The sequence below is a fragment of the Ziziphus jujuba genome, chromosome 1 (assembly GCF_031755915.1).
Source record: "Ziziphus jujuba cultivar Dongzao chromosome 1, ASM3175591v1".
NCBI classification, from domain to species: domain Eukaryota; kingdom Viridiplantae; phylum Streptophyta; class Magnoliopsida; order Rosales; family Rhamnaceae; genus Ziziphus; species Ziziphus jujuba.
This window is the reverse complement of record NC_083379.1, coordinates 29,867,614-29,895,353: the sequence shown is the minus strand read 5'-3', so window position 1 is coordinate 29,895,353 and position 27,740 is coordinate 29,867,614. Positions and strand designations below refer to the sequence as shown.

Genomic DNA, 27,740 nt, shown 5'->3' with positions numbered 1-27,740 from the left:
GGAAATGACACATCGATCAGCCAACACATCATGATCCTTATCCAAAAGTTCATACCCCAATCCTCACCCGGAAACTTCCCCCTTTCTGTCTCTCTCTCTCTTTCTCTCTCTCCTTCCCACGCTCATGTTCTTGTTGTTGCTTTCTCTCTCTTTCATGTATATGTATATGTATATATTTGTGGTGGCTGATCGGAGTTTTGGACGAATATATGGCAAGGCAAAAAAGGCATGTCTAGCAAGGTGCTTTTGAAGTTCAACATCAGCGTTATCAGAGATAAGCGTGCACAAACTTATATTCCTTCTTCGGTTATTGATATTATCACTCATAATTGTTGGTACTAATTATATTATTTTTCCCTTTTTTTTTTTTATAAATTCCACGGCTTCTTCTTTTTTTTTTTTTCCATTAAATATTATATAATTTTAGTAATAGAATTAATTAATAAATTAATTGGGACGGAGGTTGAAAGCGTGACTTTTGATGGTCCTTCCTTGTTGAATGGTGTTTTTCTTCCAGGAGGGTAGTACTATTCCTGATTCACTGTTCACATTTTAACGGAAAACCTCCTGCTATGCACGTTGTATATATATTTTTTGCCCATTCAAAAACCACCTTCTTCATATTTCTCTATCTTCTTCTTCTTCTTCTATTTTTTTGGCATTCAATGCTAGGTCAATGTGCATCGGTCATAGATTTAACTTCCATGTTTATTTAAATGTATTATTCGTATCTAATATTACTTGGTTCAGGTACGGCTTTTTCCCTAATAACCCATTTATGGATATTATAAAACCCGCCCCAAAAAAATATATTTCCTGTGGGATTTTCGTTTGGTTTTTTTTTTTTTTTTTTTTTGGGTCTGTTTATTTGATGCAGATTTCCGAGAATGGGATTTTTGTTGGAGTGATAATAGACAAGGAAAGCCACTCTCTTTTGTAGCTTCGTCAGTGTGGGTGGTAGCGCCTAAATATGGAAACAATTAATTGTTTCCTCTTCTGCTCGGATTATTTGGACTTTTTTAGCTCCTTGAATAAAGCTGTCAATGAACAAAATTTCCTATTACAGGTTCGTCAAAATTAATTCTAATTTATCAGATTTTTCTTTTTTTGATTTTGATTTTGTTTCCTTTCCTGGAATGCCTTTTTTTTCGGTTTTTTCTTCTTTACCAAGGTGGGGGATGGGTCTATTTATCTAACCAGAAAACTGTTTAACCTGCCTATTATCGTTTTGTTTTTTTGCAGCTCTTATTGTTGTTGTTTGGTATTTGGGAGGTAACAAATTGCTACTTCTATTTACTACAGATTCGTCATCCAGGTATATCCCTCGTTCACTTTGGTGATTTATTTCTTATTACCACTACTATGCCTTCTGATTTTATGTGTTTTTTCTATTGGTCTTCATGCGGTTTTAACACTAAAAGGTTTTTCTTAATAATGTTTAGTGATATTCATAGTCTTGGGCTATTTAGGTTCGGAGATTTAGTATTTAAGATTGAATCTTTAGTAGAAAATTCAAGAGCGTTTAAGAAGTAATTGAGTATAGATTAGTATTTGAATAAGATTGGTTACCTTCTCTCTGAAATTTTAATGGAGAGAAATTTTCAGAATATGTTTTTAATTATGTCTCCCTTTAACTTATGTATTTATTCATTTTTTTGGGGGAATTATATGTTTTCTAATAATGTTTTGTTCTTAATATATCAAAGTTTTCAGGATCCAATAATTAGATATATGTTGATTCCAGAAAATTAATATGAAAGGAAAAAAAAAAAAGGAAAGGGCTTATTAAGTAAATGCATTAGACTTTATGACCAATAAGTTCCCATTTTCTTTAAGGGGAAAAATAATTTATTAAACTATATTGTTTGTTATCAATACTCTTTTGTCATGCAAGTCGAAACATTAATTTCAATTGTTTTAGCGAGTTTTTTTTTTTTTTTTAATTTTCTATACAATATTGTCTTATGTTTGACTCAACATGAATTCATTCTTATTTATATCTCGAAGGATGTTGATGTTTCATTCAGTCCTTAATTTATAAGCTAAAACGTTTGTTCCATAATTCCAAAACATACTGAGTTGATGGAAAATCAAAAGGTGAATTCAATAAGTTATTTGATACTTTTCAAGTTTTCCTTTACTAGAAAACTACTAACGTGCTTGTCATTATTAACCTTTTGGTTTCCTTTACTAGAAAATAACAAACATGCTTGCCATCCTTAACTTTTTGGTCAATGCTGTGGGGTCAAAATTTCGATCCATCTTTTAATTTTCTTTCTTTTCTCCTTTAATTTAAATATATGATTTTTTCACGAGAACAAAATGAAAGCCCTAGCTTTTTCAATTTTAGTTTTCTTTTTTGTTTACTTTAGATATAGTGTTTATTCAAGAGTGGGAATACAAAACCAAACATTGGATTATTATGTATGAGTTAAGAGGTTTGATTCATCAATTGGTGCATCAAATTACAATGAATTTTAGTTACACTTGGTGCTATTTTGAATTTCCATGGCAGTCATTAGGGAAGGAATATTAGATCTAGCCTACTTGTTTTGTATTTAGGTTCAATGGAGCTGTCATGGGTTAATTTGATAAAAAGTAATTTTTTAGGATCCTTATATTAATTCCTCGAAATGAAAACTTCCATAAAATTCAAGGAGATAATTTTATTAAAACATACAAGTGTATGTATTCTAGAATCTTATCTTCATGGTCATTAATTATATGTGAGTGGTTAAAGTTATGTATACAGAATTATATTTTCCTTCTTCCTTATCCAATGCTATTTTAAACTTACTTTTATTGTCTTATGTACATGGTTCAAGCATAATTTTATCTTTGAACTTACTTTTCTATAGCTTTTGTTTAATAAAAAAAAAAAAAGAAAAAAAGAAAAAAAGGGACAAAAGAGGGGGTGACATACCATTTTTTTAAAAAAAATTAAGATTCTATAATGATTTCTGTTTATATAGAAATTTTAGAATGGGAGATGGACAAAAGTTGTGTAATCAATTTCTATCATATACCTTTCTATATGTTGAACTTCTCTATAGCCTTTATTTTATTTATTTATTTTTTTTAAAAAAAAAAAGAGAAAAAAGAATGAGCTATAATACATTTTTTTTTAAAAAAAATCGGAAATAATTATATATTTTCTATTGGTGTAGAAATTTTAGCATGAGAGAAGGACAAAATATGTGTGTATTTAGTTTCTATCATATACCTATATTTTACTACAAATGTTTTCTCATGAAGGCTTCTTTTTTTTGTATTTTTTTTTAGTAATTGTTTTCTTTTCTAGTCATGTTTTCTAAATGGTGTTCATTATCTCATTGATATATTCATTTTTTGGAGTATGATGTTTAGGGCATAATATTTAATTTGTGAAAGTAGATAAATTAAAGTTAATTTACTTCAACAAGTTAGGAAGTCTTGTTATAATATATGGCATGATTGATTATAGCCAAGGTTTTAAAAGTCTTAAGGCATACTAGATAATAAGAAAAACATTTAATTTATAACAACTTAGTTGATTATTCTTTAGTTTCGATAGTTTCTTTAGTTACTCTCTCTTTCACACAATTGGTTCAACTCTCTTATGGTGGCATGCTTCCAATTCAGCCTTTAGAAAAGTTATCAGAGAGAAAGGAGAAAAGAAAATGCACTTAAACCATAAAAGTAAAACCACATCCAAACTAAGGCAAAGATGTGGCATATGCCTGAACTACCTCAAAGCTTAAGCCATGAGGTGGTGAGGCTCACCATGTCGAGGGATAAGCTTCAACAGGGTGCCAAGGCTATAGCTTCAAAACAATAGCCTTGTGCCTCACCTCAAGGCAATAGGATCAATGCGTAAGCCTCAAACGATTTCAAAAACAGTGATTGTCTACTATTAGGGATCACATCATCTGTACAACTTGGTTTCCAATTTTAACATTCATTGCTTTATGTAAAATTTGTGAAAAAAATGAGGCCTTAAAAATATATTGCATGCATTGAATCAATTGTCTGTGGTAGAATTGCATTATCCTAGAGCAGATGGGTAATTAATTAATTACTTATCTGAGAAAGAAGACCTTATAATTAGAATAATAATTTTATGGGGTATTTCATCTAAACAGATAATAATTACAAAAGGGATTTGTGGTAGGTTAAATACATGTGTTTTATGGATTCACCTTGAGGGTTAATGATTGCTTTCATTGCAATCTTTTCATCCTTGTTGGGCAGCTACTTGAGAATGGGCCATGGGTGGGTCAAGGCTAGGCTAGTTCAATGATTTTCGGTTTGCTAAAGTCAAATATAAAAATTTCTAGCCTAGTTACATAATTATTTGGTTAGGTTAGATTAAATACTAAAAGTTTCCTATATTTCCTTTTTGCTTTCATGAACATGCCAGTGGTAATTTAACTTATAAAATTTTATGTGAGAGGAAGATGCTTAGAGCTAATGAAAAGTTCCACCAGTTCACAGATTGCTATTTTGAAAGTTTTGCTAACGTATTAGAATTCTTCTTGTATGGAGATTAAATTTTCTTGGCTGCTTTCCCCCTTCACACTTATTTGTTTTGACTAGCCTGAAGTCAGTGTGTTTTGTCATTTGCTTGCTGCTGTATAGACAAGGAAGTCAAAATGTTATTAATAGTGGTTACTGCTTTCTTAATTAGAAAAAGGATATGTACGCATGGTGTTTTCTGTTTTCTTTCGTTCTTTGTCTTCCTGTGTCTTCATTGCGTAATTACTTGAAATGAAATTTAATGAAGTAAAAGTTTCATTTATAAATTAAAAATAAGTAGAGAATAGAGATTCATTTTCATTCTTGAAAAAAAAAGGGTTTGTGGATAAAAGTATTTTGTGTTTGTGTAGACATTTTCTTTTCTTTTTTTTTTTTTCTTTTTTTTTTTTTTTGGTGCTTTGACTTGTAATTTTTTTTCAAAGCAATACAAGTTTGTCTACCTGACCCTTTAAATTAATTTGTTAGTCTATGAAGTTATTGTTCAATTTATTCTATTTGATTGGTGACCTAAATTTGATGAATTGTAGTACAATAAGGTGAATTATTGACATAGAAGAGAAGGAAGTAATGTGCTTGCCGCTGTATAGACAAGGAAGTCAAAAATGTTATTAATAGTAGTTACTGCTTTCTTAATTCCAAAAACGATATGTATGCATGGTGCTCTCTCTCTCTCCTTTTTTTTTTTTTTGGGTGTCTTCATTGAGTAATTGCTTGAAATGAAATTTAATGAAGTAACATTTAGAAATTAATATAAAGTAGAGAATGGAAATTTAGTGTTTAGCATTCTTTAAAAAAAAAAAAAAATTGGTTTGTGAATAAAAGTATTTTGTGTTGATGTAGACATTTTTTTTTCTTTTTTTGATGCTTTAACTTGTAATTTTTTTCAAAGCAATACAAATTTGTCTACTTGACCTTTTAAATTAATTTGTTAGTCTATTAAGCCGAAACTTTTTTAATTTTAGTTTTCTTTTTTGTATAATTTAGCTATACTGCTTATTCAAGAGTAGGAATACAAAACCAAACTTTGGATTATTATATATATGAGTTAAGAGGTTTGACTCATCAATGGGTGCAGCAAATTACAATGAATTATAGTTATACTTGGTGCTATTTTGAATTTCAATAGATAGTAGATCTAGCCTACTTGTTTTGTATTTAGATTCAATGGAGCTGTGATGGGTTAATTTGATAAAAAGTAAATTTTTAGGATCCTTGTATTAATTTCTCAAAATTTAAACTTTGATAAATTGAAGGTGATAATTTTATTAAAACATAAAAGTGTATGTATTCTAGATTCTTATCTTCATGGTCATTAATTATATGTGTGACTAAAGTGTGTATATAGGATTATACTTTCCTTCTAGTTTATCCGTTGCTATTTTTAACTAACTTTTATTGTCTTATGTCTATGGTTCAAGCATATTTTTATCTTTGAACTCACTCTTCTAGAACTTTTTTTTTTTTTTAAATTTAAAAAAGAAAAAAGAAAAAGAGGAGGTGAAATACCAATTTTTTTTTTTTTAATAGAAAAAAGATGCTATAATGATTCCTGTTTATGTAGAAATTTTAGAATGAGAAATGGTCAAAAGTTGTGTAATTAATTTCTATCATATACCTTTCTATATATTAAACTTACTTGTCTCTAGCTTTTTTTTTTTTTTTTAAAAAAAAGAAGGGAGCTGTAATACAAATTGTTTAAATAAAAAATAATTATATGTTTTCTAGTGGTGGAGAAATTTTAGGATGAAAGAAGTCAAAATATGTGTGTATTTAGTTTCTATTATATACCTATATTTTACTACAAATGTTTTATTGTGTAGTCTTCTTTTTTTTTTTTTTTTTTTTTGGTAATTGCTTTCTTTTCTAGTCTTGTTTTCTAAATGGTGTTCATTATGTCATTGATATATTAATTTTTTGGGGTATGATGTTCAGGGCATAATGATTAATTTGTGAAAGTAGATAAATTAAAGTTAATTTACTTCAACAAATTAGAAAGTCTTGATGTAATTTATGGCATGATTGGTTATAGTCAAGGTTTTAAAATTCTTTAGGCATACTAGATAATAAGAAAAACATTTAATTTATAACAACTTAGTTGATTATTCTTTAATTTTGATAGTTTCTTTTGTTACACTGTCTTTTACACATTTGGTTCGAATTCTTCTATGGTTTCATGCTTCTAATTCAGCCTTTAGAAAAGTTATTAGAGAGAGGAGAAAAAGAAAAAGCACTTAAACCATAAAAGTAAAACCACATCCAAACTAAGGGAAAGATGGGGCATATGCCTCAACTGCCTCAAGGCTTAAGCCATGAGGTGATGAGGCTTACCATCTTGAGGCATAAGCTTCAACAGGGTGCCAAGGCCATAGCTTGAAAGCAATAGCCTTGTGCTTTGCCTTAAGGCAATAGCATCGAGGCATAAGCCTCGAACAATGTCAAAAACAGTGATCATAGTATTAGGGATCACATCATCTGTACGACTTGGTCTCCAATTTTAATTTTAACATTCATTACTTAACATAAAATCTGTGAAAAAAAAAAGGCCTTAAGTATATAGTGCATGCATGAATCAATTGTCTATGGTCGAAGTGCATTATCCTAGAGCAAATGAGTAATTACTTAATTAATTATCTGAGAAAGAAAACCTTCCAATTAGAATAATGATTTTATGGGGTATTTCATCTAGACTGATAATAATTACCAAAGGCCTTTTGGTAGGTTGAATATGTGTGTTTTATGGATCACCTTGAGTGTTAATGATTGCTTTCATTGCAATCTTTCCATCCTTGTTGGGCAGCTACTTGAGAATGGGCCATGGGTGGGTCAAGGCTAGGCTAGTTCAACAATTTTTGGTTTGGTAAAGTTAAATATAAATAGGCTAGTTACATAATTTTTTGGTTTCATTAGGTTAAGTGATAAAATTTCCTATATTTCCTTTTTGCTTTCATGATCATGCCGGTGGTAATATATCTTATAAAATTTTATGTGAGGGGAAGATGCTTAGAGCTAATGAAAAGTTCAACTAGTTCACAGATTGCTAATTTGAAAGTTTTTCTAAGGTATTAGAATTCTCCTTGTCTGGAGATTAAATTTTCTTGGCTGCTTTCCCCCTTTGCACTTTTTTTGTTTTGACCAACCTGAAGTCAGTGTGTTTTGTCATTTGCTTGCTGCTGTATGGACAAGGAAGTCAAAATGTTATTAATAGTATAGTTACTGCTTTCTTAATTACAAAAAGGATATGTATGCATGGTGTTTTCTGTTTTCTTTTGTTCTTTGTTTTTTAGTGTTTTCATTGCGTAATTGCTTGAAATGAAATTTAATGAAGTAAAAGTTTCATTTATAAATTAATATAAGTGGAGAATAGAAATTTAGCATTTTGCATTCTTTAAAAAAAAAAAAAAAAAAAAAAAAAAAAAAAAAAAAGAGGTTTGTGGATAAAAGTGTTTTCTGTTTATGTAGTCTTTTTTTTTTTTTTTTTTTTTTTTTCAATGCAATACAAGTTTGTCTGCGTGACCTTTTAAATTAATTTGTTGGTCTATGAAGTTATTATTCAATTTATTCTATTTGATTGGTGACCTAAATTTGACGAATTATAGTATAATAAGGTGAATTATTAAAATAGAAGAGAAGGTATTCGTATGAGTACTGCAAGATATGATTGGGAAAGTCATTATTTATAACTGGATTAAGGAGGGAATAAAACACAGCTCATCAAATCTTTCCTGTTTTCTGATTTTATTCTTATCTTTTCTTACTATTTCTTATCAAAAACATTGCAGTTTACTTTCCGTTAAATCATATGCTGGTCCTTTTATTGATATCTCGATCTACATTTTTTTTTCCTTTTTTTTTTTTTTTTTTGGTTGGGTAAATTCTATCTACTCCTGTTGGCTTCCCTCCTCTTTTTTTTTTTTGTTGGGGGGGGGGTAAATTCTATCTACTCCTGTTGGCTTCCCTTTTTTTACCTAAAAATCTTTATTGGTCATCCTTCTATTCATTAATGTTCTATTCATTATCAAACTTGTTCCTCTATTCTCAGCAGGACATGATTAATCTAGGTAGTTTGTAGAGATACTTCATTTAATTAGTCATATCCTGCTAAACCTTATATGTTTTCTTTTTATGGTCAATTGAGAGGTTTGACTGTTTAAGGTGTGGGAGCTTGTGATTCACAAAAGGAAAGAAAGGGATCAAGTGTTTTCAGTAAGCGCATATTTGGTTGGAGGTTTTAGTGAAAGGAAAGAAACGGATGGAGATGGAGGAGGAAGAAAGAAGAGTTAATCCCTTATTTTGTAAAGGGGATGAGGAGTATCAGTCATTGTTGAGGGTTTATTTTAAATTCACTTACATTAATTCCTCATAAATCTATGCCTACTTGGATGATCCGATTGGTAAAATGATGGTTTGTTACCATCATGTTTTAAAATGGTAATCTATTTTACGTCCAGCACTGCAAGAGAAGCATACCATCTTTGTTTCCATCCTATAATACCATACAGCACAAGAGAGATTTTCTCTATTATCATCCATCCTAAACTCAACCCTTCAAATTCCCTATATACGTACCACACACAGCTGCAGTTTATTAGAACAACATATATAATATTTCCTACCAACACTAGATGTTGAGTCCGGTTTATGTAGAAGTGAACACCGTCGCTATTACGTACTAGATATTAAGTTGTTACTTCAGCATGCTTACATCATGCATCTCATTAAAATGTCTTTGATCTCCCAGGTCATACCAAGCCAAACAACTATTTCTTTTTGGCTTTAAAAATTTAGAACAACTCCTTATGTTATTTTTATCTCCCTGGCTCAAGTATTATGCTTTATGCAATTAAATAAAACATATAAATTCAAAAGCACCATGTTGATAAATATGAGAAGTTATTATTTTATATACGAATGTGAGAGATATACCACTGATATGATATTTATCTTACGAAACTTGTGTTGATCACTTTCTAATTAATTATATGCATTGAAATTTGAAAGGAGTAGGCACTTATTTTATTAGGAACAGCATTAAATCATCTTTTGGATGAATCTCTAGGATGGAGAGAGAACATAGCACTCCCTAGGCCTTGGAGCTAGTCTGTTATTTTTGCACTTTGTTGCGTTTAAAAATTGGAGAATTTCAGACAAACAGTTGCAATAATTAGTTTGGTATGCTTATATTTTTGACTTGTACAGCTTTAAATTTTAAGAGGATAAACTTCTTACCTATTTAACTAGGCAGTTGCATTGCATGTGGAATAGTTATAATCTTTCTTGGAACACTTGGTTTAAATGTAAAACTCACCATCAGAGCTAGGTAATTAGATGCATAAAACATTTCCTCAGTTTTCTAAGGATGTCCATATTTTAGGTCTTTAATGTTTGTATATGTATCAAATGTCTTAATGCTGGAGCAGCAATGTTTTTACTATTGTATTATCCTTTGTCTATAATATGTATTGTTCGACTAGTAAAAAATTGATATATAGCATGTGTCATTGATGGAGTTTTGCTCCCACTGTGTAGCCATATGGTCAAGTTTATTTTTCAGATTTTTTGGATATATACTCAACTGTTGTCTGGGAGCTGGTTTAAATATGGAAATAAATGTTATTGGACCACGTATTTTTGTCTGAGATGCTTGTGGTGGGCTAATCTGGTGAATTTATTTGATCAAATTTACTCACTTGATTATTTGTTAATTATGGAAAATTATTGCAAAATAATAGCTAACTTGTATTTGCTTTGAAATACTATAATAATCATATTTATTTAGGGATGTTACAATGTTGAATGCATTATGACCTAGAAAACCTCCTTTAGAACATGAAATTCAACATTAGATTACCATTTAATTTTTAATTGGCTATCTAATTCAGTCCTGAATAAAGCAAATATTGACGCATGGTGTTTATCAAGAAATTATTTTTATGGCTTTATGTGTTATTTTCATTTGATAGTTCTTTTTTTTTATTTTTATTTATTTATTTATTTTTAATGAAGATATTAGTTTCAACGGTGCATGAATAATGTCTGTGAGGTTGCTCACCTAATTACAAGCTTAAAGAAACTGGCTACAAAATTAAACAGAAAATAAAAAAATTAAAAAACCATAATAACAAACTGAAAACCATTTCTATTAGTTTATAAAATAAGATTCATTTTGATAAATGATTTTGTTTTTGTCATTATGGAAAGGGAAAAAAAAAAAAACTAGAAACACCAAATTGAAAACTATTTTAGGCTGTTCATAAAATGCTGCTCATTTCACTAAACTTTTTTGTTTTTATCATTATAATCGACTTGTGAAGGTCATTTACCATTCATGTTTGCTTGATTTCTCCAAAATTAAATAGTAAAAAAAAAAAAAAAAAAAAAAAACAGAAAACCAAAAACCAAAATCATAAATGTTACCAAACGAGGGTTTTTTTATTTTATTTTATTTTATTTGTTTATTTATTTTTGTGATGATTTTACTATTATTCTGCTGGTTCGTTTTAGTTGCATCCTATGCTGCTGGAGTACCTACTGATCCAGCTTGATGCTCTTAACTTGAGCTTTCCTTGTTGTAGCAAGTAATAGGACTGGCTGGTTTCTCATTTCTATATCTTAGACAGTGAGTTTTGTTCAATGATTTTGAATCATACAACTTCTTAATTAATGATTGAAGCACTTGAAATTGATGGACCATGGTAAGAATGCAAATATGTTAATTTACAATTCTTTTCATAATGCATCTCATGCTGTTTGGTATTTCTCAGACAAAGCTGGAAACTCTTATCATGGACCCTCGATCTTAAGTAAATGCAAGGATTTAATGTGTTAGCGTTACATTTATAGAGTTTCTCATGAGTGCCATTTCCTAGGCCTTTATTTAGTATAGTATGAGTATATGCTGCAAAGAGCTATGTGATGGTGCTTAAAAAGTAGGAAAAGCTAAATGAAATAATTGCATTCAGTATGCCAATATTCTAGGTGTTTCTTCACTAAAGAGTAAATAACATTGCCTTTAGCTTGGAGTTTGGAAGATTGTATGGTAATTAAACATATTTGGATTATAGGGTATCTGGATAGACTTTGCTTGGTTTTGAATCATTTGTAATTTTTGTTTGTTCTTCATATAAAGCAGCTAGTTTTATTTCATATGTTCTTCTGGGTACAATGGAACCCAGTTTTTATTACATAAGTCAGCTAGTGTCAAAAGCCCTGTTGGTACAGTTGGGATATGTCTCCCCTTTCCTTTACCCCCTTCTTGCCATTTAAATTTTGCTGCTATTCAACCCTAGACTTGAAACTTTACTTTCATTTGACATTAGGTTCTATTCTATTAACCCCATAATTGTTGAAATAGTTTAAATTTGATTTTTCTACTCAAGCATACTTGTCCAACTATGCATGTATAGTTTCATGCAGAATCATAATTTATGTATATTCTATCTCATATCTTGGATAAAACAAACAGCTTTTTAGAAACTAGTTGCTTTCTCTCAGTAGAATGCATCTTTTTTATGGTGGTGTTAAAACGGTTTGTTTTGTTGGATTGATATGTATTTTGGGCCTACTTTTTATCAATGAGAATATTGGTAACTTAATATGCTATCATGGAGAACTGTTCTATTCCTGCCAACATTTGTTTTTTTGTTAATTGAATATTCTGCACCTGTCTGCAACAGTGTGGCCCAATTTGCAAGAGTCCTACTTGGTTACTTGGTTTTAGAAAATAAAATATATATATAAATAAGTCATAAAATGGTGAAAACAGCAAATAGTTACATAACACTATCGGTAGCTGTATTTTTAAAAGTTTCAAAAGACAAAAGCTAGGGTTTAGGAACATGTTTTTTTAGTTTGATCAATTTTCTACTTTTGACTTATTGACTAGCTTGATCAATTTTCATTTTTGATGTATTCACCAAAAAAAATTTTTTTTTTGGCTGATTCACCAAATATATATATATATATATATATATATTTTGACTTGATATACATAGTTGGATGCACTTCCTAAGATTTACTATGATTTATTTTATTTCCTGATCCAGTTGTCAAAATGATAGTTTGCTACCATGAACAAGTCATAAAATGGTAATCTATGTTTTACATCCTACACTAAATAATAGAAGCAAATATATGAACTTTCTTCTTTCCTGCAATACTATACAATAGAAGAGATTCCGTATTATCAACCATCCTAACCTTAACCCTTCAAATTCCCCTTATACATGCTGAACACAGAGTTACAGTTTATTTAGAACAAAGTAATATTTCCTACCCACATTAGATATTGAGCTGGTTGCTGCTGAAGTGAAATCCCAATCTATTACTTACCAGATATTAATTTGTTGCTTCAGCATGCTTACAACATGCATCTAATTGAAATGTCGTTAATCTCCCTGGATATGACCAACACTAAGATATAGTTAGCCAAGCCAAACGACTTAAACTTTATAGCTTTATAAATTTAGAATAACTATTTTCATCTTTTTATCTGGCTAGTTCAATTATTATGCTGCATGTGTTTGAGAATCATATAAATTTGATGACACTATGTTCATAAATATGAGAAATAATTATTCTCTCTTATGAATGTGAAAGATTTACTGCACTATAGGTATGATATTTCTGTTATGGAACTATTGGTGCTCACTTTCCAATTAATTACGTGTGTTGAAAGGACTAGTGTGCCTATTTTAATTAGGAACAGCAGAAAATTGTCTTGTAGATGAATCTCTAGGATAGGAGAGAACATAGTCCCCCCTGGGTCTTGGAGATAGCTTTCTTATTTTAGTACTTCGTTACATTTAAGGATTGAAGCATTTGAAGCAAACAGTGACACTAATGAGTTTGGCATGCTTAGGTTTTACTTATACAGCTTTGAATTTATTAGAGGCTCAACTTCTTACTTATTCACTTGAGCAGCTGCATCCCATGGAGAATAGTCGTAATCTTCCTTGAATGAAGACTTGACTCAAATGTTAAAACTTTTCACTAGAGCTAGGTAGCTGTCCTATCTTATTTTTAGACATATCACATGTTTCGTAGGGTTTTCTAAGGATGTCCTTTTTTAGGTCTCCTATCTGAGTATATGTATCTAATGTCTTGATGGTAGAGAAACCATGTTTTTACTGTTGTATTATGGTTTTCCTATAATGTTGTTCAACTAATGAAAAACTGATTCTGTTTTGTTGCTCTAGCTGCATCCTTGACATTTAGTTTTATGGTCAAGTTTATTTTTCAGATTTTTAGGATATATGCTTGATTGTTGTCTTTGAGCTAGCTTAGAAATGGAGATAAAAGTTTTCGGACCACTTAGTTATGTATAAGATGCTTGCGATGGGCCTAATGTGGTGAATTAGTTTGATCAAATTTTTTTGGTTGTTTATTTGTTAATCAGGAAAAATTATTGTAAAGAGACAACTAATATTTGATTAAAGGATATTACTGTGTCGGATGCATTATGACCTAGAAAACCACCCTAGAACTTGAAAAAGACAAGAATAAAGCAAAAATTTACAGTAAATGAGTATAAGTCAAGACAATGATTTTTATGACTCCATGTAGGATAGTCATTTGGTTGTTGTTTTTAGTTGAAGCTGTTAGTTTCAATGGAGCCTGAATGGCATCAGATATACTATTGATTCAGTGCTTGTTGGCAACATTCATGTTTTCGGTTTTCAACTTTTTCTTAAAAGTTATTGTGCATAATTAGTTTTTACTAGGATAGTGAGGCTTCTCACTAACTACAGGCTTCACAAAAGTAGCTACAGGATTTATTTAAAAAAAAAAAAAAAAAAAAGAATTGAATACCTTATCAAACTCTGTATAAGATGAGCCTCCTTTTGATAAACGTTTTTCACTCATGTGTGCTTGATTTCTCAAACAAAAATAAAGAAAAAGATGTGCTAAAAGAGATTTTTATTTTTTATCTTTTTTTAATTCCTCACGTTGCAATGATTATAATGTTATTCTGCTGGTTCCTTTTAGCTGCATCCTAAGCTGTTGGAGTTTCTTTTGACTTGAAATTTTTTTAACCTGAGCTTTATTGTTGTTTAATGATGTTGAATATCTATCAATGATTGAAGCACTTGAAATTAAATGAGAAGAATGCCAAAATGTTAATTTGCAATGCTTTTCATATTGCATCTCATTCTCTTTGGTTTTTCTCAGACAAAGCTGGAAAATTGTACAGTGGTCCTTCCATCTTAAGTAAACGGCATCATGTATTAGGATTACATTCATATAGTTTCTTATGAGTGCAATTTCTTTGGCCTCTATTTAGTCTGCTATGAATATATCCTGCAAACAAATATGTGGTGGTGGTTCAAAACTAGGAAAAGCTAAATGAAGTAATTACATTACAGTGTGCCAATATCATAACCGTGTCTTAACAGCCAAAAAAAATTGCCTTTAGCTTTACCTTTGTAGGATTTTTTGTTAAATATGATTTTTTGGTAATTAAACATACTTGGATAATGCTAGAAATCTGGGCATGTAATATGTGTATCCGGATGGAGTTTGCTAGGTTTTCGAATAATTTGTAATTTTGCTTTGTTCTTCAAATAGAGCAGCTAGTCTTTTATATTTTTATTTTATATGTTCTTCTGGTACAATAGCACTAGTTTTATTTCAGAAATCAGGTACTGTCAAAAGCACTTGTTTGTACAGTTGGGATATGTCTCCCTTCCCTTTAACCCCCTTCTTGCAATTTAAATGTTGGTGGTCTTCAACTCTAGAAACCTTGCTTTCATTTAACATTAAGGTTTATTCCATCAACTACATAATTATTGAAATAGTTTTGATTTATTTTTTCCCATCTGAGCATACATGTCCAAGTATGTATCTAATGTCTAATGGTGGAGCAACCATGTTTTTACTGCTGTTTTATGATTTCTGTATAACATATGTTGTTCAACTAATGAAAAATTGATACTGTAGCATGTTTCCTTGATAGTTATTTACTTCAATTGTGTCTGATAATTATATGGTCAAGTTTATTTTTCAGATTTTCTGGATAAACACTTAATTGTTGTGTTTTGGCTGGCTTAAAAATGGAAAGAAAGGTAGTTGGACAACTTGGTTTTGTGTGAGATGCTTGTGATGGACCTAATCTGGTGAATTAATTAGTTTGATCAAATTTATTGGTTGTTTATTTGTTAATACGAAAAAATCAGTGTAAAGAAAAAACTAACTCATATTTAATTTCAAATAATGAGAATGTCATAATTACTAAATGACATCAGTATGCAAGATCCATTATGAGGTATAAAACCTCCCTAAAACTTGAAAAGTTGAAGGTATATTACCATTGCAATTTTAATTGGCTATCTAATTTAGATTGGAATAAAGCAGAAATTGACAGTAAAGGCGTATTAAGTCAAGATAGTTATTTTTGTGGCTATGTGTGATATTCATTTGATGAAGCTATTAGTGATGCAAGATGGAAACAAAGAATTAATGCAATTTGGAAACAATCTTTGCAAACTTATCAAAGGAGGGGAAAACCAGATTCCATGGCCCAGACTTTGATTTGGAATGACCTAGGGTGAAGGTGGGCTTATATGGGATCTTTAAGCACCTAAGTAGTCTTAGTTTAATTTAGTTTCCATATTTAACTAGTTTTTTTTTTTCTTTTTATTATTTTAGTTTCCTTAACCTTTTGGGTAGTTTTATTATTTAGTTTCCTTGTACTGTTAGGTGGTTTTATTGTAAATAGAGCTCTCTAAAACCCTATCAAACAGTGGATTAATAATTAGAATAATTTTTTTAAGAGTTATATTTTCTGGTCTAATGTAATGCAAATCATCTTTTCTACCTTATCTGTCCTACATCAGTTAGTTTCTGCATCTCGATGGTTAGAAATGCACATTTTATCATATTCTTGTATTTTTGTTCTCATTTCTCTCTTTCTTCTCTAGTCTATTTTTTTGTTTGCTGGATAGAGATGCGGCATTTTTATCTAATTTATCTCTCCCTTTATTTGTTACTTTTTTTTATTTCCCCATTTTCTCTGTTTATTTCTCTATTAAATATTTATTTACTCTCTCTACATTCTTTCACTTATACTTTTGCACATGTTTTCTTTACCAACCTTACTCCCCACTGAAATAGTTTAGATTTAGTTTTTCCATCTGAGCATGTTTAAAGACATGCAGAATTACTGTTTATGTATATTATACCTCATATCTTGACTGTAACAAAGTGCTTTCTAGAAACCAATTGCTCTTCCTCGATGGAGAAAGCATCTTTTTTATGGTGGTGTTAAAACTGTCTTTTATGTTAGATTGATATACATATTCGGAACTATCTACAGTGTATAGAGAGCTGTTGTCTGTTTGGTCTTCTGTTCATTTCCTACTAACTATTTGTTTATTGAATATTCTGAACCAATGGGGCCCCAGTTTGCATTAGGTTTAGTTTGTTACTTTGTTTTAGAAAAGATATTAACAAATAAAACAACGGCGAAAACAGAAAATAGTACATACCAGTAGCTATATTTTTAGAAGTTTCAAAAGACAAAAGATAGGGAGGTTAAGTAAGTGCTTTTTAGTTTGATCAATTTTCTATTTTTGACTTGATATATGTAGTTGGACTTGCTTTCTAAAACTGAAGGTCTTTGATTAACTTGGTATCAGAGCTTTGGTTGTTTATTTGGTCTCTTGTTTGAATCCTGTTACCACAATTTCTTTTAGTTAATGGCTCTGCGGACTTAGTGTACAATTTCTGTCATTTTTTAATGGGTTTACACATAGGAGGGGGTGTTAAAAACTATTAGTTTATCTTAGCTTGATATACGGATTAGTTAGACTAACTTCCTTTAAGCTTTTGAAAATAGTGGTAGCTTGAGAAATTTAATAAAAGCAACTAAAAGTGAAAAAAAAAAAGAAAAAAAAAAAAGAACTTTCCTTTTCTTTTGTAGTACATTAATGTTATTCCCATCATACTCATCTCAACCATGCCTCTCATCATTGTCATTGTCACTTTGATATTTGATTCATGGGCATAAACATCAAAGGAATTTAATGAATTTTCCAATAAAATTAGGGTATAGACATTCGACATATGGAGGTTTAGAAATACACATTTGGTTCATACTTTTTTATTTCTTCTACACATTTTGTTTGCTTTCACTTTTGCACTTCTAGCTCCTAACTCTTTTTTTTGATTATTGGATCATGCCCTTGTTCCATGTTTCAACTAAACAAGAAACGATTATTCTTTTTTTTTTTTCCCATACTTTTCCTCTCCCCATCATATCTTTGATTCTATTCCTATATTTACACACATCACCTTATACTACACACACAAAATAAAAAAAAAATAAAAAAAAAGAATGAGCATTAGCCATGGATTTTTTAATCAAGGTGAATTGTTATATCTAAAATAACTTTTGGCCACAGCAATTAGTTTTAGTTACAAAAGTTGTGGCTAAAAGTGCTCTTTTAACCATGGGGTTATCCTTAGCTCCTTGGAGTACTACCTTCCATTTCTTGTTAAGCCTAGAAAATATGTGTTTTCCCACCATGCAAATTTTTCCATGTTAGCTTGATTTTTTTTTAAGGTTGTGGAGGAAATGTCTGTTATTATGTTGTATGAGTTAGCCTTCAATGTCAATGCCATGGTTGAAACGTCTTTCTAGGCAATTCTACCACTTATTAGAATGAGGAGATTTTTGCTAGTTTAACTTTTAAGTATATATCCTCATAAATAATGATCCTAGCGTATGTGTCTTAAATATTGTATGGTTCAACCAACTTTGGTGTGTATAGTTGTTCTTGGTGGATTCCATCTAGTTTGAGTTCTTTCTGGAAAATAGAGAAAAACTATTTTCACTTTTTGGAGATTTTATAGTCAGTTCCAGTAATCCATTTAGGTATATAGATGTATACAGTATTTTATACATGCTTGTTTGTTCTTCACATTATGTTTATAATTCAACCCACCACACGGTTTCTGTAGCATTGAGTTGCAAGAAATGAAATAAATATAAAAATAAATTTCCTTTATCAACAGAAAAGCTAAGTTAATCAACAATGATGACATCAGGGTTATCTAATTCAGTATAGTGATACTGTAGCCATAAGAAGAAAACATAATTTTAGTTTCAGTCTCACATGTGCAACAATATAACCTTCTACACTTCTCAGTAGTATTTTTAGTTGACTAAATTATACTTACAGGATACTTGATGTATTTAAATTTTTGGTTGTCCTTTTTTTCCCTTCTTATCTAAACATGAATGTAACAGTTGTATGTAGTTTGTTTGTGAGTAATTGCTCTTCATGGAGTACTTCTTCTTGTGATTTCAGGTGCTGTTGCATCATCTTTGACATAATGTGCAAGAACTTTATATTAGTTTTTTCCTCCTGAACTTCCTGTTTTGATGTCCTTTTTTAAATGTAACTATGTGCGGCAAGTGGATTGTTGATCTTTGTGCTTCATGTTTCTTTTAATGTGTTAGGCCCCACATATATTACAGCTTTCTTGGCTGTGATGTTTGGAATTTGTATATTTGGTTTTTCTCAAGTTATCCTAAGTTGAGGAGTAGAAAGCAAGCAACTCAAGGGCATTAGATCAGTTATTATATTTTGGAGAATTGACCAAATTTGTCGGTCTGTTATTGTGCAAGTAAAAATTTATCTGGGTAACATTCACTGTACTTGAGATTTTGTTGTTGTGTTGAGGCATATTATTCGAGGATTTCAATGGATCCCAATTCTGCATTTGAGAAAATTTCATCTTACATATTTTAGTATTTTTAATTGTTGCTTGTAGTTCATATCAGTTAAAAAGGCGTTTGTGAAAATAAGAAATTACAGTCATGTATGCTTAGTAAGAAATAAGAAAACATAAGCTTTATTTAGTTTATCCTCCTTGAGTTTTAATATCTTCTTCATTTTGTCCCTAAACTACAAAACATCTCACATTGCCCCCTGAATTATTATCCTTTTGTCAATTTAGTCTAATCATGCAGTTTTTTCTTGTAATTTTTACTAAATTATTAGCCATAGCTATTGTCAAAGAGTAAAATAATATATATAATAAAATATTTTTATTATAGACTTACATGAGTTATTCATGTTTGATTTTATCAAATTCATTTGTCAAAATACATGATTGGACTTGACTGATAAGAAAGTAACAGTTCAAGGGGATAATATGAGGGATTTTGTAGCGTAGACAAAGTGCAAAAAGTCGTATAGTTGAGAGGGGGTAAAATGTATTTTCATATTAGTTATTTTAATTTTCATAACCCAGCTTTGTGTTTCCATGATAAGTGGCATCTTGGAATCTAATATGGAAATCATCAGTGTCTCTTGAAGTGTGATGATTTCTCAACTATCAACTATCTTCTTTGCTGTGTTATCTTACAATAATGTGTCGTGTTGTATCTAGTCCATATGGACAGGATTTTACTAGTTAGACATTCCTTTTTGCAGAACTGCTATGGAAGAGGACTTGTCCAGCATGGTTACCAATGGAGTGAATGTTATTGCGGCAGAAGCTTCAGATTCGAACAGCAGTGCACAAGATTCGAACAGCAGTGCACACTCATTTGCTTTTAGCAACCCTGTGATGCATGATTATGTTGTCTCCTCTACAAAATTCAAAGGAGTTGTACTGCTGCGGAATGGACATTGGGGAGCCCAAATATATGGCAATCGCCAAAGGATTTGGCTCGGGACTTTCAAGTCTGAGAAAGAGGCAGCCATGGCTTATGATAGAGCAGCAATCAAGCTTCATAGTGGCTACTCCTACAGGAATATTCCATGGACAAGAATCAATATTGAAGAGACAAAGTTTCAAAACATTTATAGCGCAGAAGCTGTGGTCAACATGATAAAAGATGGTTCCTACCAAGCTAAATTTGCGGATTATCTTAGGACTTCCACAAGAACTGTGGATACTGAAGTTGGTTTCAACTTAACCAGGGTCCAGACAAGAGGAGTGATTTGTAGACATCTTTTCCAAAAGGAGCTCACACCAAGCGATGTAAGCAAACTGAATAGGCTTGTCATTCCTAAGAAATATGCCATTAAGTATTTTCCGTGTATTACTGGAATAGCTGAAGAAGAAAATCAGGTGGAGAACATGCTGGGCGCTGTGCAGTTGGTGTTCTTTGACAAGATGATGAGGTCATGGAAATTCCGGTATTGCTATTGGAAAAGCAGCCAAAGTTTTGTCTTGACGAGAGGTTGGAGCCGGTATGTGAGGGAGAAGCAATTAAAGGCAAATGACACAATTACTTTCTTCATGTGTGAATGCAGAGAAGGTGCTAGAGAGGCACAACCATTTTTTATGATTGATGTTAATGGAGGTGATGGAAACAGTGGATTGGTTGAGGGGGCTAACCAAAATGCTAGCAAAACTATTACAAATGATGATGAGAATGGGAAGGAACTTGAGGATTGTGAGGACCTAGAGATGGACACCGAGCCGATACAAGACAGTGGGATTACAAGCTTCAGGCTATTTGGTGCGCACATAATCATCTAATGCGAAAAAAAGTGTTAATTTTTTTAACTTCTATCTATTTTTGTGGCCTTTCTTCTCCTCCCCCCCCCCCAAGTTTTTCGAGTTGATAGTTCTAGCACTGCAAATGGACCCCATGTTATCTGCCTCAAAACTTTTGGTTGAGGTTTTTGGTGGGGAATTTTACAGTTTTCGTGGTTCAGTAGTCCAGATAGATAGATCATTAATGGTAGTCTTCATTTTTATATTATTGATGATTATTACCTTTTTCACTTTTAAGAGTTTCGTGAGTACTTATAGGTTGATCATAGTCAGTTTTGTGTTCGAAATTGAAGGATTTGGTTTTAAACTTGGTGTTTTGCCTCTCATACACCACCTAGTTATCCTCGTGGATTTTTGTTCATGAAAACTTTTCTGGTTGACAAGGTTATGAGTACATTCGATGCCAGTAAGATTGAGTCGTGGATTTGGTTTGGTTTCACAGATATTAAGGCTTGCTGATGAAGGATTCTTTGTCTTCTGCGTAGGATTTACTTATCTTTTCTGGTCTCTGCATCATATTCACAAACGAAGTACTACAGTATTGTCGACTTTGTGCCAAATTTGTTATGATGGTCAATCTGTTGGTGCAAAATTTTAAATATTTGTCTCTTAGTGGTGGTTTCAGAATTCAAAAATATGAGGGAATGTGTCACCGACATAAAAAATATAGATAGATTGTCATGTCAGTGTTGTTCAATCTTTATACGTAATGTTTGTTTTTTTTTCTGTCAGATGTATCCATAAATTTAGAAATGTCGCTAGGAGATCGTTCTCTACTATTATATACAATCCAAACATTGTGGTGTGTGAAGGGAAACGCCTTAACATGTTAGTATGTCATTGTTAATTGATTCAAAGTAGGGCACGTATTGTCCTTCAGCACTTGTCATCTTAATGGGTTTCTACATAAAGTTTATAACTACATATCATAATCTGAATAAATACATATATGGATGTGCTTTCTAATATAGATGAGTTTTTCACAAATTACCAGTAAAAAATTGAGTTCCAGAAATGACTTCCAAGTTGCCTTCTTATGGTTCTTCCATCACAAAGTCGTTGTCCATTTGGTATATTTCTTTTCGTAGATTTTGCAAGTTTATTGCCGAACTCGTTTGCCTATTGTTTTTGAGAGCAGACATGTTTGTCCCTTTTTCATTTTTTTTTTCTTTTTCTTTTAGAACATCAAAGCCATCCGACATTTGGCATTATTAGGAATAAGTCCTTTTAGGTTTTGAAAATATTAAAAATTGTCACAACACTTAACTTCCATCCAAATATTCCTTCATCAAAATCCATAAGTCGTTCAGTAAAATATTATACTTCTCGCACAGTAAACAATAATCATTGGTGATCACAGATTCAATACTTTGTTGATGAAAAACAAAAAATCCGAATAAAAACACTCTTTCCAACATGGTATGATTTTTTATTTATTTATTTATTTAATTTTTTTTTTTGTGGGTGAATACATGGTATGATTAGTTACACAAAGTTTTTTGATACTAAAAATTCTTTAAATTGATAGTATCGATCTTACCCCTTAAAATTTTAAAACTACCTTAACATTAGAAAATAATAATAACAAAGAGAATTTTGAATGTTGGAAATGACCGTTGCATCCAACTGCTAGAAAAAACAAAGCATCCTTCACATCTTTTAAACCCTTTGTGAGAATCAGAAAACCTCCAACCGATCATTACCAACTGACCATTACTAATATGTTTGGAGAAAAATATAAAAAAAAAAAGTAAAAAAGTCTAGGAAAAAAAATATAAAAAGAAAATGGTTTCTAATGGAGAAAAGGAAATTCCTCAATTATAAAATATTTTACAGAAAAGCATTAATTAGAGCTCAAAATTAGATGAAAGAGACACAATAAATAAATGTTTAAGAAACTCTAATATATTACGTTATCTCATAAGAAATTTTCCTTGCATATTTCTATCAACAAATAGAAGCTGAGAATAAAACAATACAATACAGCTCAATAATTTTATTATTCTTCGTGAGACATAATAAAATTTAATGAATATAAATCAATCACAATAGATAAAAAAGACACTAACTAGGATTCTCAATGCAGTGCAAATACCATAATATTCCTCGGATTTATTTGTCATCAAATGATATATACTAAAAAATATTATTAATTCACATATTTATATAACTTAAATATAAAAAAATAAAATTTTAAAATAAATAAATAATTATTATCACATCCAAAATCACATCATTTAATAAAAATTTTAAGATCTCTAATATTATTGCTGGGATAGAAGAATATTATTGCTAAGACTCTACACATTCACCAAAACACAGACCTTCCTAATTTTACCCTCAGACCCTGTTTTAACATTTTTAATCCGACCCATTTTCTTCACAGATTTGGCAAACTTAGCAAAAGAAATCATGGACTGAACCTTGAAGCAGTTGTTCAAGAAATGACGGTAAAAGAGTTTGTATCGCATTGGAAAAGACCTCTTAGCTTGAGTAGATGGATGCAGTAGCCGAGGTCAAACGTACCACGGCTTCCGGTGTCCATCTAAACCTTTGAACCTAAAAAACATCAATTTAGTAACAGAAAAAAAATGTTGTTTCTGTTTCTATAAACAGTATGAATATGTAAAGCAATGAATAAAGTGTGGCTTGAATTAGCTTTACCAGAGAGCAAGATCAAGACCCTGATTAAAAAAGTTTGGAAAGTGGAAAAATTAGCAAATGAAGCTGGTATGGCTCTGGCTTCTGATATCCCTTGAAATTATTCCATCTCTAGTACCATTAACATTAATCTAAAAATCATAAACCCTAACAAATTAAATGTACGAGAAACCTAAATCAACTAGTAACTGGAAAATTTTGTGTGTTATATAACCAAAGCAGTAATTTGACGAAACGCTAAATAAATTCCGACTCAAAACCAGAAACCCCATAAACCCAAACCCAGAAACCTTAAAAACCATAAAGGAATATAAAAAACCTAAAAATCAAACTTAAACCCAGAAACCCCATGAACCCAGAAACCTTAAATACCGTAAACAAAAATGAAAGACCTAAATATCAAAGTCTACCCAGAAACCCCATAAACACAAACCCGGAAACCTTAAAAACTGTAAACAAATATCAAAAACTAAAAATCAAACTCAAACCCAGATTTGTCCAAAATAATAATAATAATAATAACTCAACCCCTCATACGGTGGGGAGGCATCCAGATCTGTCCAAATAACAATAAAATAAGAGGTTACGTGTGGTTATATGACAATTGCTGTTTCCAAGCTGCTTTGGAAGGAAGAGTTGCTGACGCCAAATCAATGGGCAATAATCAGGATTTTCAAAACAAAAAAAAAAAAAAAAAAGAAAGAAAAATCATCTCTCACTCACTTTGATCTCATTCTTTGAACTTTTAGAACCAAAATCCACCTGTTTTCTTTCTTCACCCATATGGAATCCATCAGAACCCTAACGCCGAAGGACAGGTTGAGGGTGGAGAAAACGAAAAAGCCTTGGGGGATTTCTGGAGGCTCAAAACTGACATATCCTCTCGAACAAGGAAGTGTCAATGTCGGAGGGTTAGGGTTCGGCTCTGTTTTCAAAATTATGGTCTGGCGCGAAGAGGACGATAAGGATAGAGAAGGAAGCAAAGACAAGGTTAATTTTCATGGTGGTGGTGGTGGTGGTGCTGGGTAGGGGAGAGAGAGAGAGAGAGAGAGAGAGAGGTGGGAGGAAAGGGTTGCAGAGGTTGTGGTGTGGGAGAAAAAAATTCTAGTGCTCCCACAGTGGGTCCCACTGCTGTATTAGATACGAGAGCATACGCTTTTTGCTCCATTGAAATTTCTTCCGTGATCTCCATAGCCATGGTGAGCACAAGTTGAATAGAAGAAAATGGAGGAGCGGCTAAACCAGCTCTGGCCACTGTCCAATGTACTGCATGTCATAGTCGTGTCTCAATCTACACTTTCTAAGGTAGACATTTTTTATTTTTTTACTTTTTTTGTGGTTAATAAAAAGTAGAGACAACATGCTAACGGTAGTAGAATATTGACTAGATATTGTTTTGAATTTACGGGAGTATATGATATTAACTTTTTCAAATTATAAAATTAGGCAATAATCTCACTGAAATAAAGAAACAGAATAAAACCATGGTTTTCAAACGTTCCTATCTTCGATGGTGCTAGAGAAATGAATTTTTATTTACCAAAACAAGAGAAATGAAATTTTAGATAACTTGTGATCATGATTTTATTGTGTTAATTTGTGTCTAAGTTTGTATAATTATAAGGTAAATTTTCTGTTTGAATTATATATCTCAATTTATGTTTGCACTTTAATTCATAAATTTAATTTTTTTTAGCATTTTGGTTTGTGAAATGATATATCTTTGTATTTAAATTTATTTGTGTCAATTACGTTTCAATATTGATCACGTCACGTATATGTCATGTATGAAAACGAAGAGAAATATTAAGGAAGAAATATGATTTTTCTCACCATTGGAAAAAACAAAAGGACCCAAATGCCAAATGTTGTATAGCTTAAAAGTTGGAAGTGTCAGTTTTATATGGTTCAGGGCAAGATGCGCCAATTCATCATTTAATACTATTTCATAATAAAATATTTTTTTAAAAAAATTTCATATGATTTAATATCATCATGCATAAGCGCTTTTTTTTTTTTTTGGCAATATCTTAAGCTAAAATATTTTGTTATTATGTAATTAATGATGTATTATTGGAATGGACTAATAATAGTGTATTCTTAGGTTTTATTATTTTTAAAAACTTTATACTAACTTTTATATTGCTCCTACTATTCCAAAATTAATATATATATATATATACTTATATATATATACATATATTTTAATAATCTATTGGAAATCTATCGGAAATATATTTTTAACATGAAGGTGATATATCAATTGATAATTTAATATGAAAACTTCAATGAGACAAATAGCGATATGTAGCATTTATAATGTTACTAAATGTTCCATATAAGTTAACAACTATATTTTCAATATATCAAAACTTTGTATAGGTATAAAGATATTCTCTTGGGCAATATAATTTTCAACAACATATTGCAACACTTGAAATATGATTTACACTTCCCACAATATACCTAAGATATTTTTGGCTCTATCACCTACAAGAATAGAACTATGTGGATACTGCAATACTTGAAATATAGTTTAAACTTCCCACAATACGCCTAAGATATCTTTGACACCATCACCCAAGAATAGGATTATGTGGGCTCATTTGATACGGTAGATTGTATTAGTTTGTATATATTGGCTTATTTGATACACTGGATTGTATTAGTTTGTATTATATTAGCCTGTATTATATTAGGCTATATTATATTAACTTGCATTATATAAATATTTTTTAGTGTTTGATGCAAGATCGAGCTGTATAATAAATTTTGTAAAAAAAATAAATAAATAAAATAGTTTTACTATTCATATAATTTTGTATCAATAATTTACTCAAAATAGGAAAAAAATATTTTTTATTATTATTCTTAAATTTTTTTTTAATAAATTTGAAAAAGATAAATTGATTATTTATTATTACTCATATAATTTTAAAAAATTAATTACATTTTTCATAATATATTAAATAGAGTTTTGATTATTATTCATGATAATGGTTACATTATATATATATATATATATATATATTAAAAGAAATATAAAATGTTTTAACATAAAAAAAAAAAGAATTAATAACATTGAATTTTCTATTATAATTCATAAAAATTAATCTATTTTTTTAAAAAATTACATTATTTTTAATATTTAAATAATTTTAGTCATTATTAATATTTAAATAATTTTAATCATTAATAATAATAATGGTAACAACAACAACAGCAACAACAATTACATTACTTAAAATTGAAATTCAAAATTTCAATATCAACTAAAATATCGAGACTTTAAAATATAAAAATATATGGAAATATCGAAAATGATAGGATAAAAACTAATAAAAATTATTGAAATTGGTGAAAATTTAATTTAAAAAATGAAATTTTTTATTGAAATTTTATAATTAGTTTATTTAATCAATTAATTATCAAGTTGACTATAAACATTACAAGAATATTGATTGGATATTATATTTCTCCTAATTAATCAAACTATAGTAAATGTTAATGGTCGTAAATATAATATTATTAAATAAAAATATACAAAACAATATATATATGATAAAATTATTTATTAATTAAGATATATAGAATAATTATTACAATTATATTATGTTTTATAAATATCATTTTAATACCATAAAGGATTCTAAGTGGTTGAAAATTATTTGTTCCTTTCACATTCTTATTTTAAGATGTGAAATATAAAAAATAATTATTAAAATATGTATTTTCTTGATAATTTTGTATGTAATTATTCATATGCCAACAATATAAATTTTTAATAGTTGAGTTTGTAGAAATATATTTCTTAGATATCTTTCAATTTTTGTATACTTTCTAATTTTTATCTATTTTATAATATTTATACAAATATTAAATTTATTATTGTAATAAAATAAAATAATGGGTGGGTCTACTTGTAACTTGTTACATTAATTTTTTCTAAGAATATAATAGGTAGATTTATCTAGTGTAATTTTGGAGATTATTTGTTAAATATGAATTTTTTATTTATTTTCTTAATTATTGTAAGGCAATTCAATGGTAAA

At 30.2% G+C, this 27,740-nt stretch overlaps 1 protein-coding gene and 1 long non-coding RNA gene across 6 annotated transcripts; one reads left to right on the top strand and one right to left on the bottom strand.

The window, feature by feature from the left end:
* Nucleotides 1-24,253, top strand: LOC107426831 (AP2/ERF and B3 domain-containing transcription factor At1g50680). 3 transcript variants are annotated; one of them, XM_048467278.2, is made up of 4 exons: nt 1-1,066; nt 1,243-1,315; nt 19,953-20,989; nt 21,513-24,253. In XM_048467278.2, the coding sequence occupies exons 3-4, from the start codon at nt 19,960-19,962 to the stop codon at nt 21,623-21,625; spliced, it is 1,143 nt and encodes a 380-aa protein (XP_048323235.2). In that variant the 5' UTR covers nt 1-1,066; nt 1,243-1,315; nt 19,953-19,959; the 3' UTR covers nt 21,626-24,253. The 3 variants fall into 3 exon arrangements, with proteins under 3 accessions (XP_048323235.2, XP_048323238.2, XP_048323236.2); XM_048467281.2 differs by having other exon boundaries at nt 2-1,066; nt 21,470-21,610; XM_048467279.2 differs by lacking the exon at nt 21,513-24,253 and adding an exon at nt 21,412-21,452 and having other exon boundaries at nt 2-1,066.
* Nucleotides 21,740-25,687, bottom strand: LOC125420616 (uncharacterized). Of its 3 annotated transcripts, none has more exons than XR_009638371.1 (2): nt 24,412-25,687; nt 21,740-24,327 (listed from the first exon to the last, which is right to left on the bottom strand). It is a non-coding gene; the product is annotated as an uncharacterized LOC125420616 (long non-coding RNA). The 3 variants fall into 3 exon arrangements; XR_009638374.1 differs by having other exon boundaries at nt 21,740-24,309; XR_009638372.1 differs by having other exon boundaries at nt 21,740-24,306.
* Between the last annotated feature and the right edge of the window lie 2,053 nt (nt 25,688-27,740).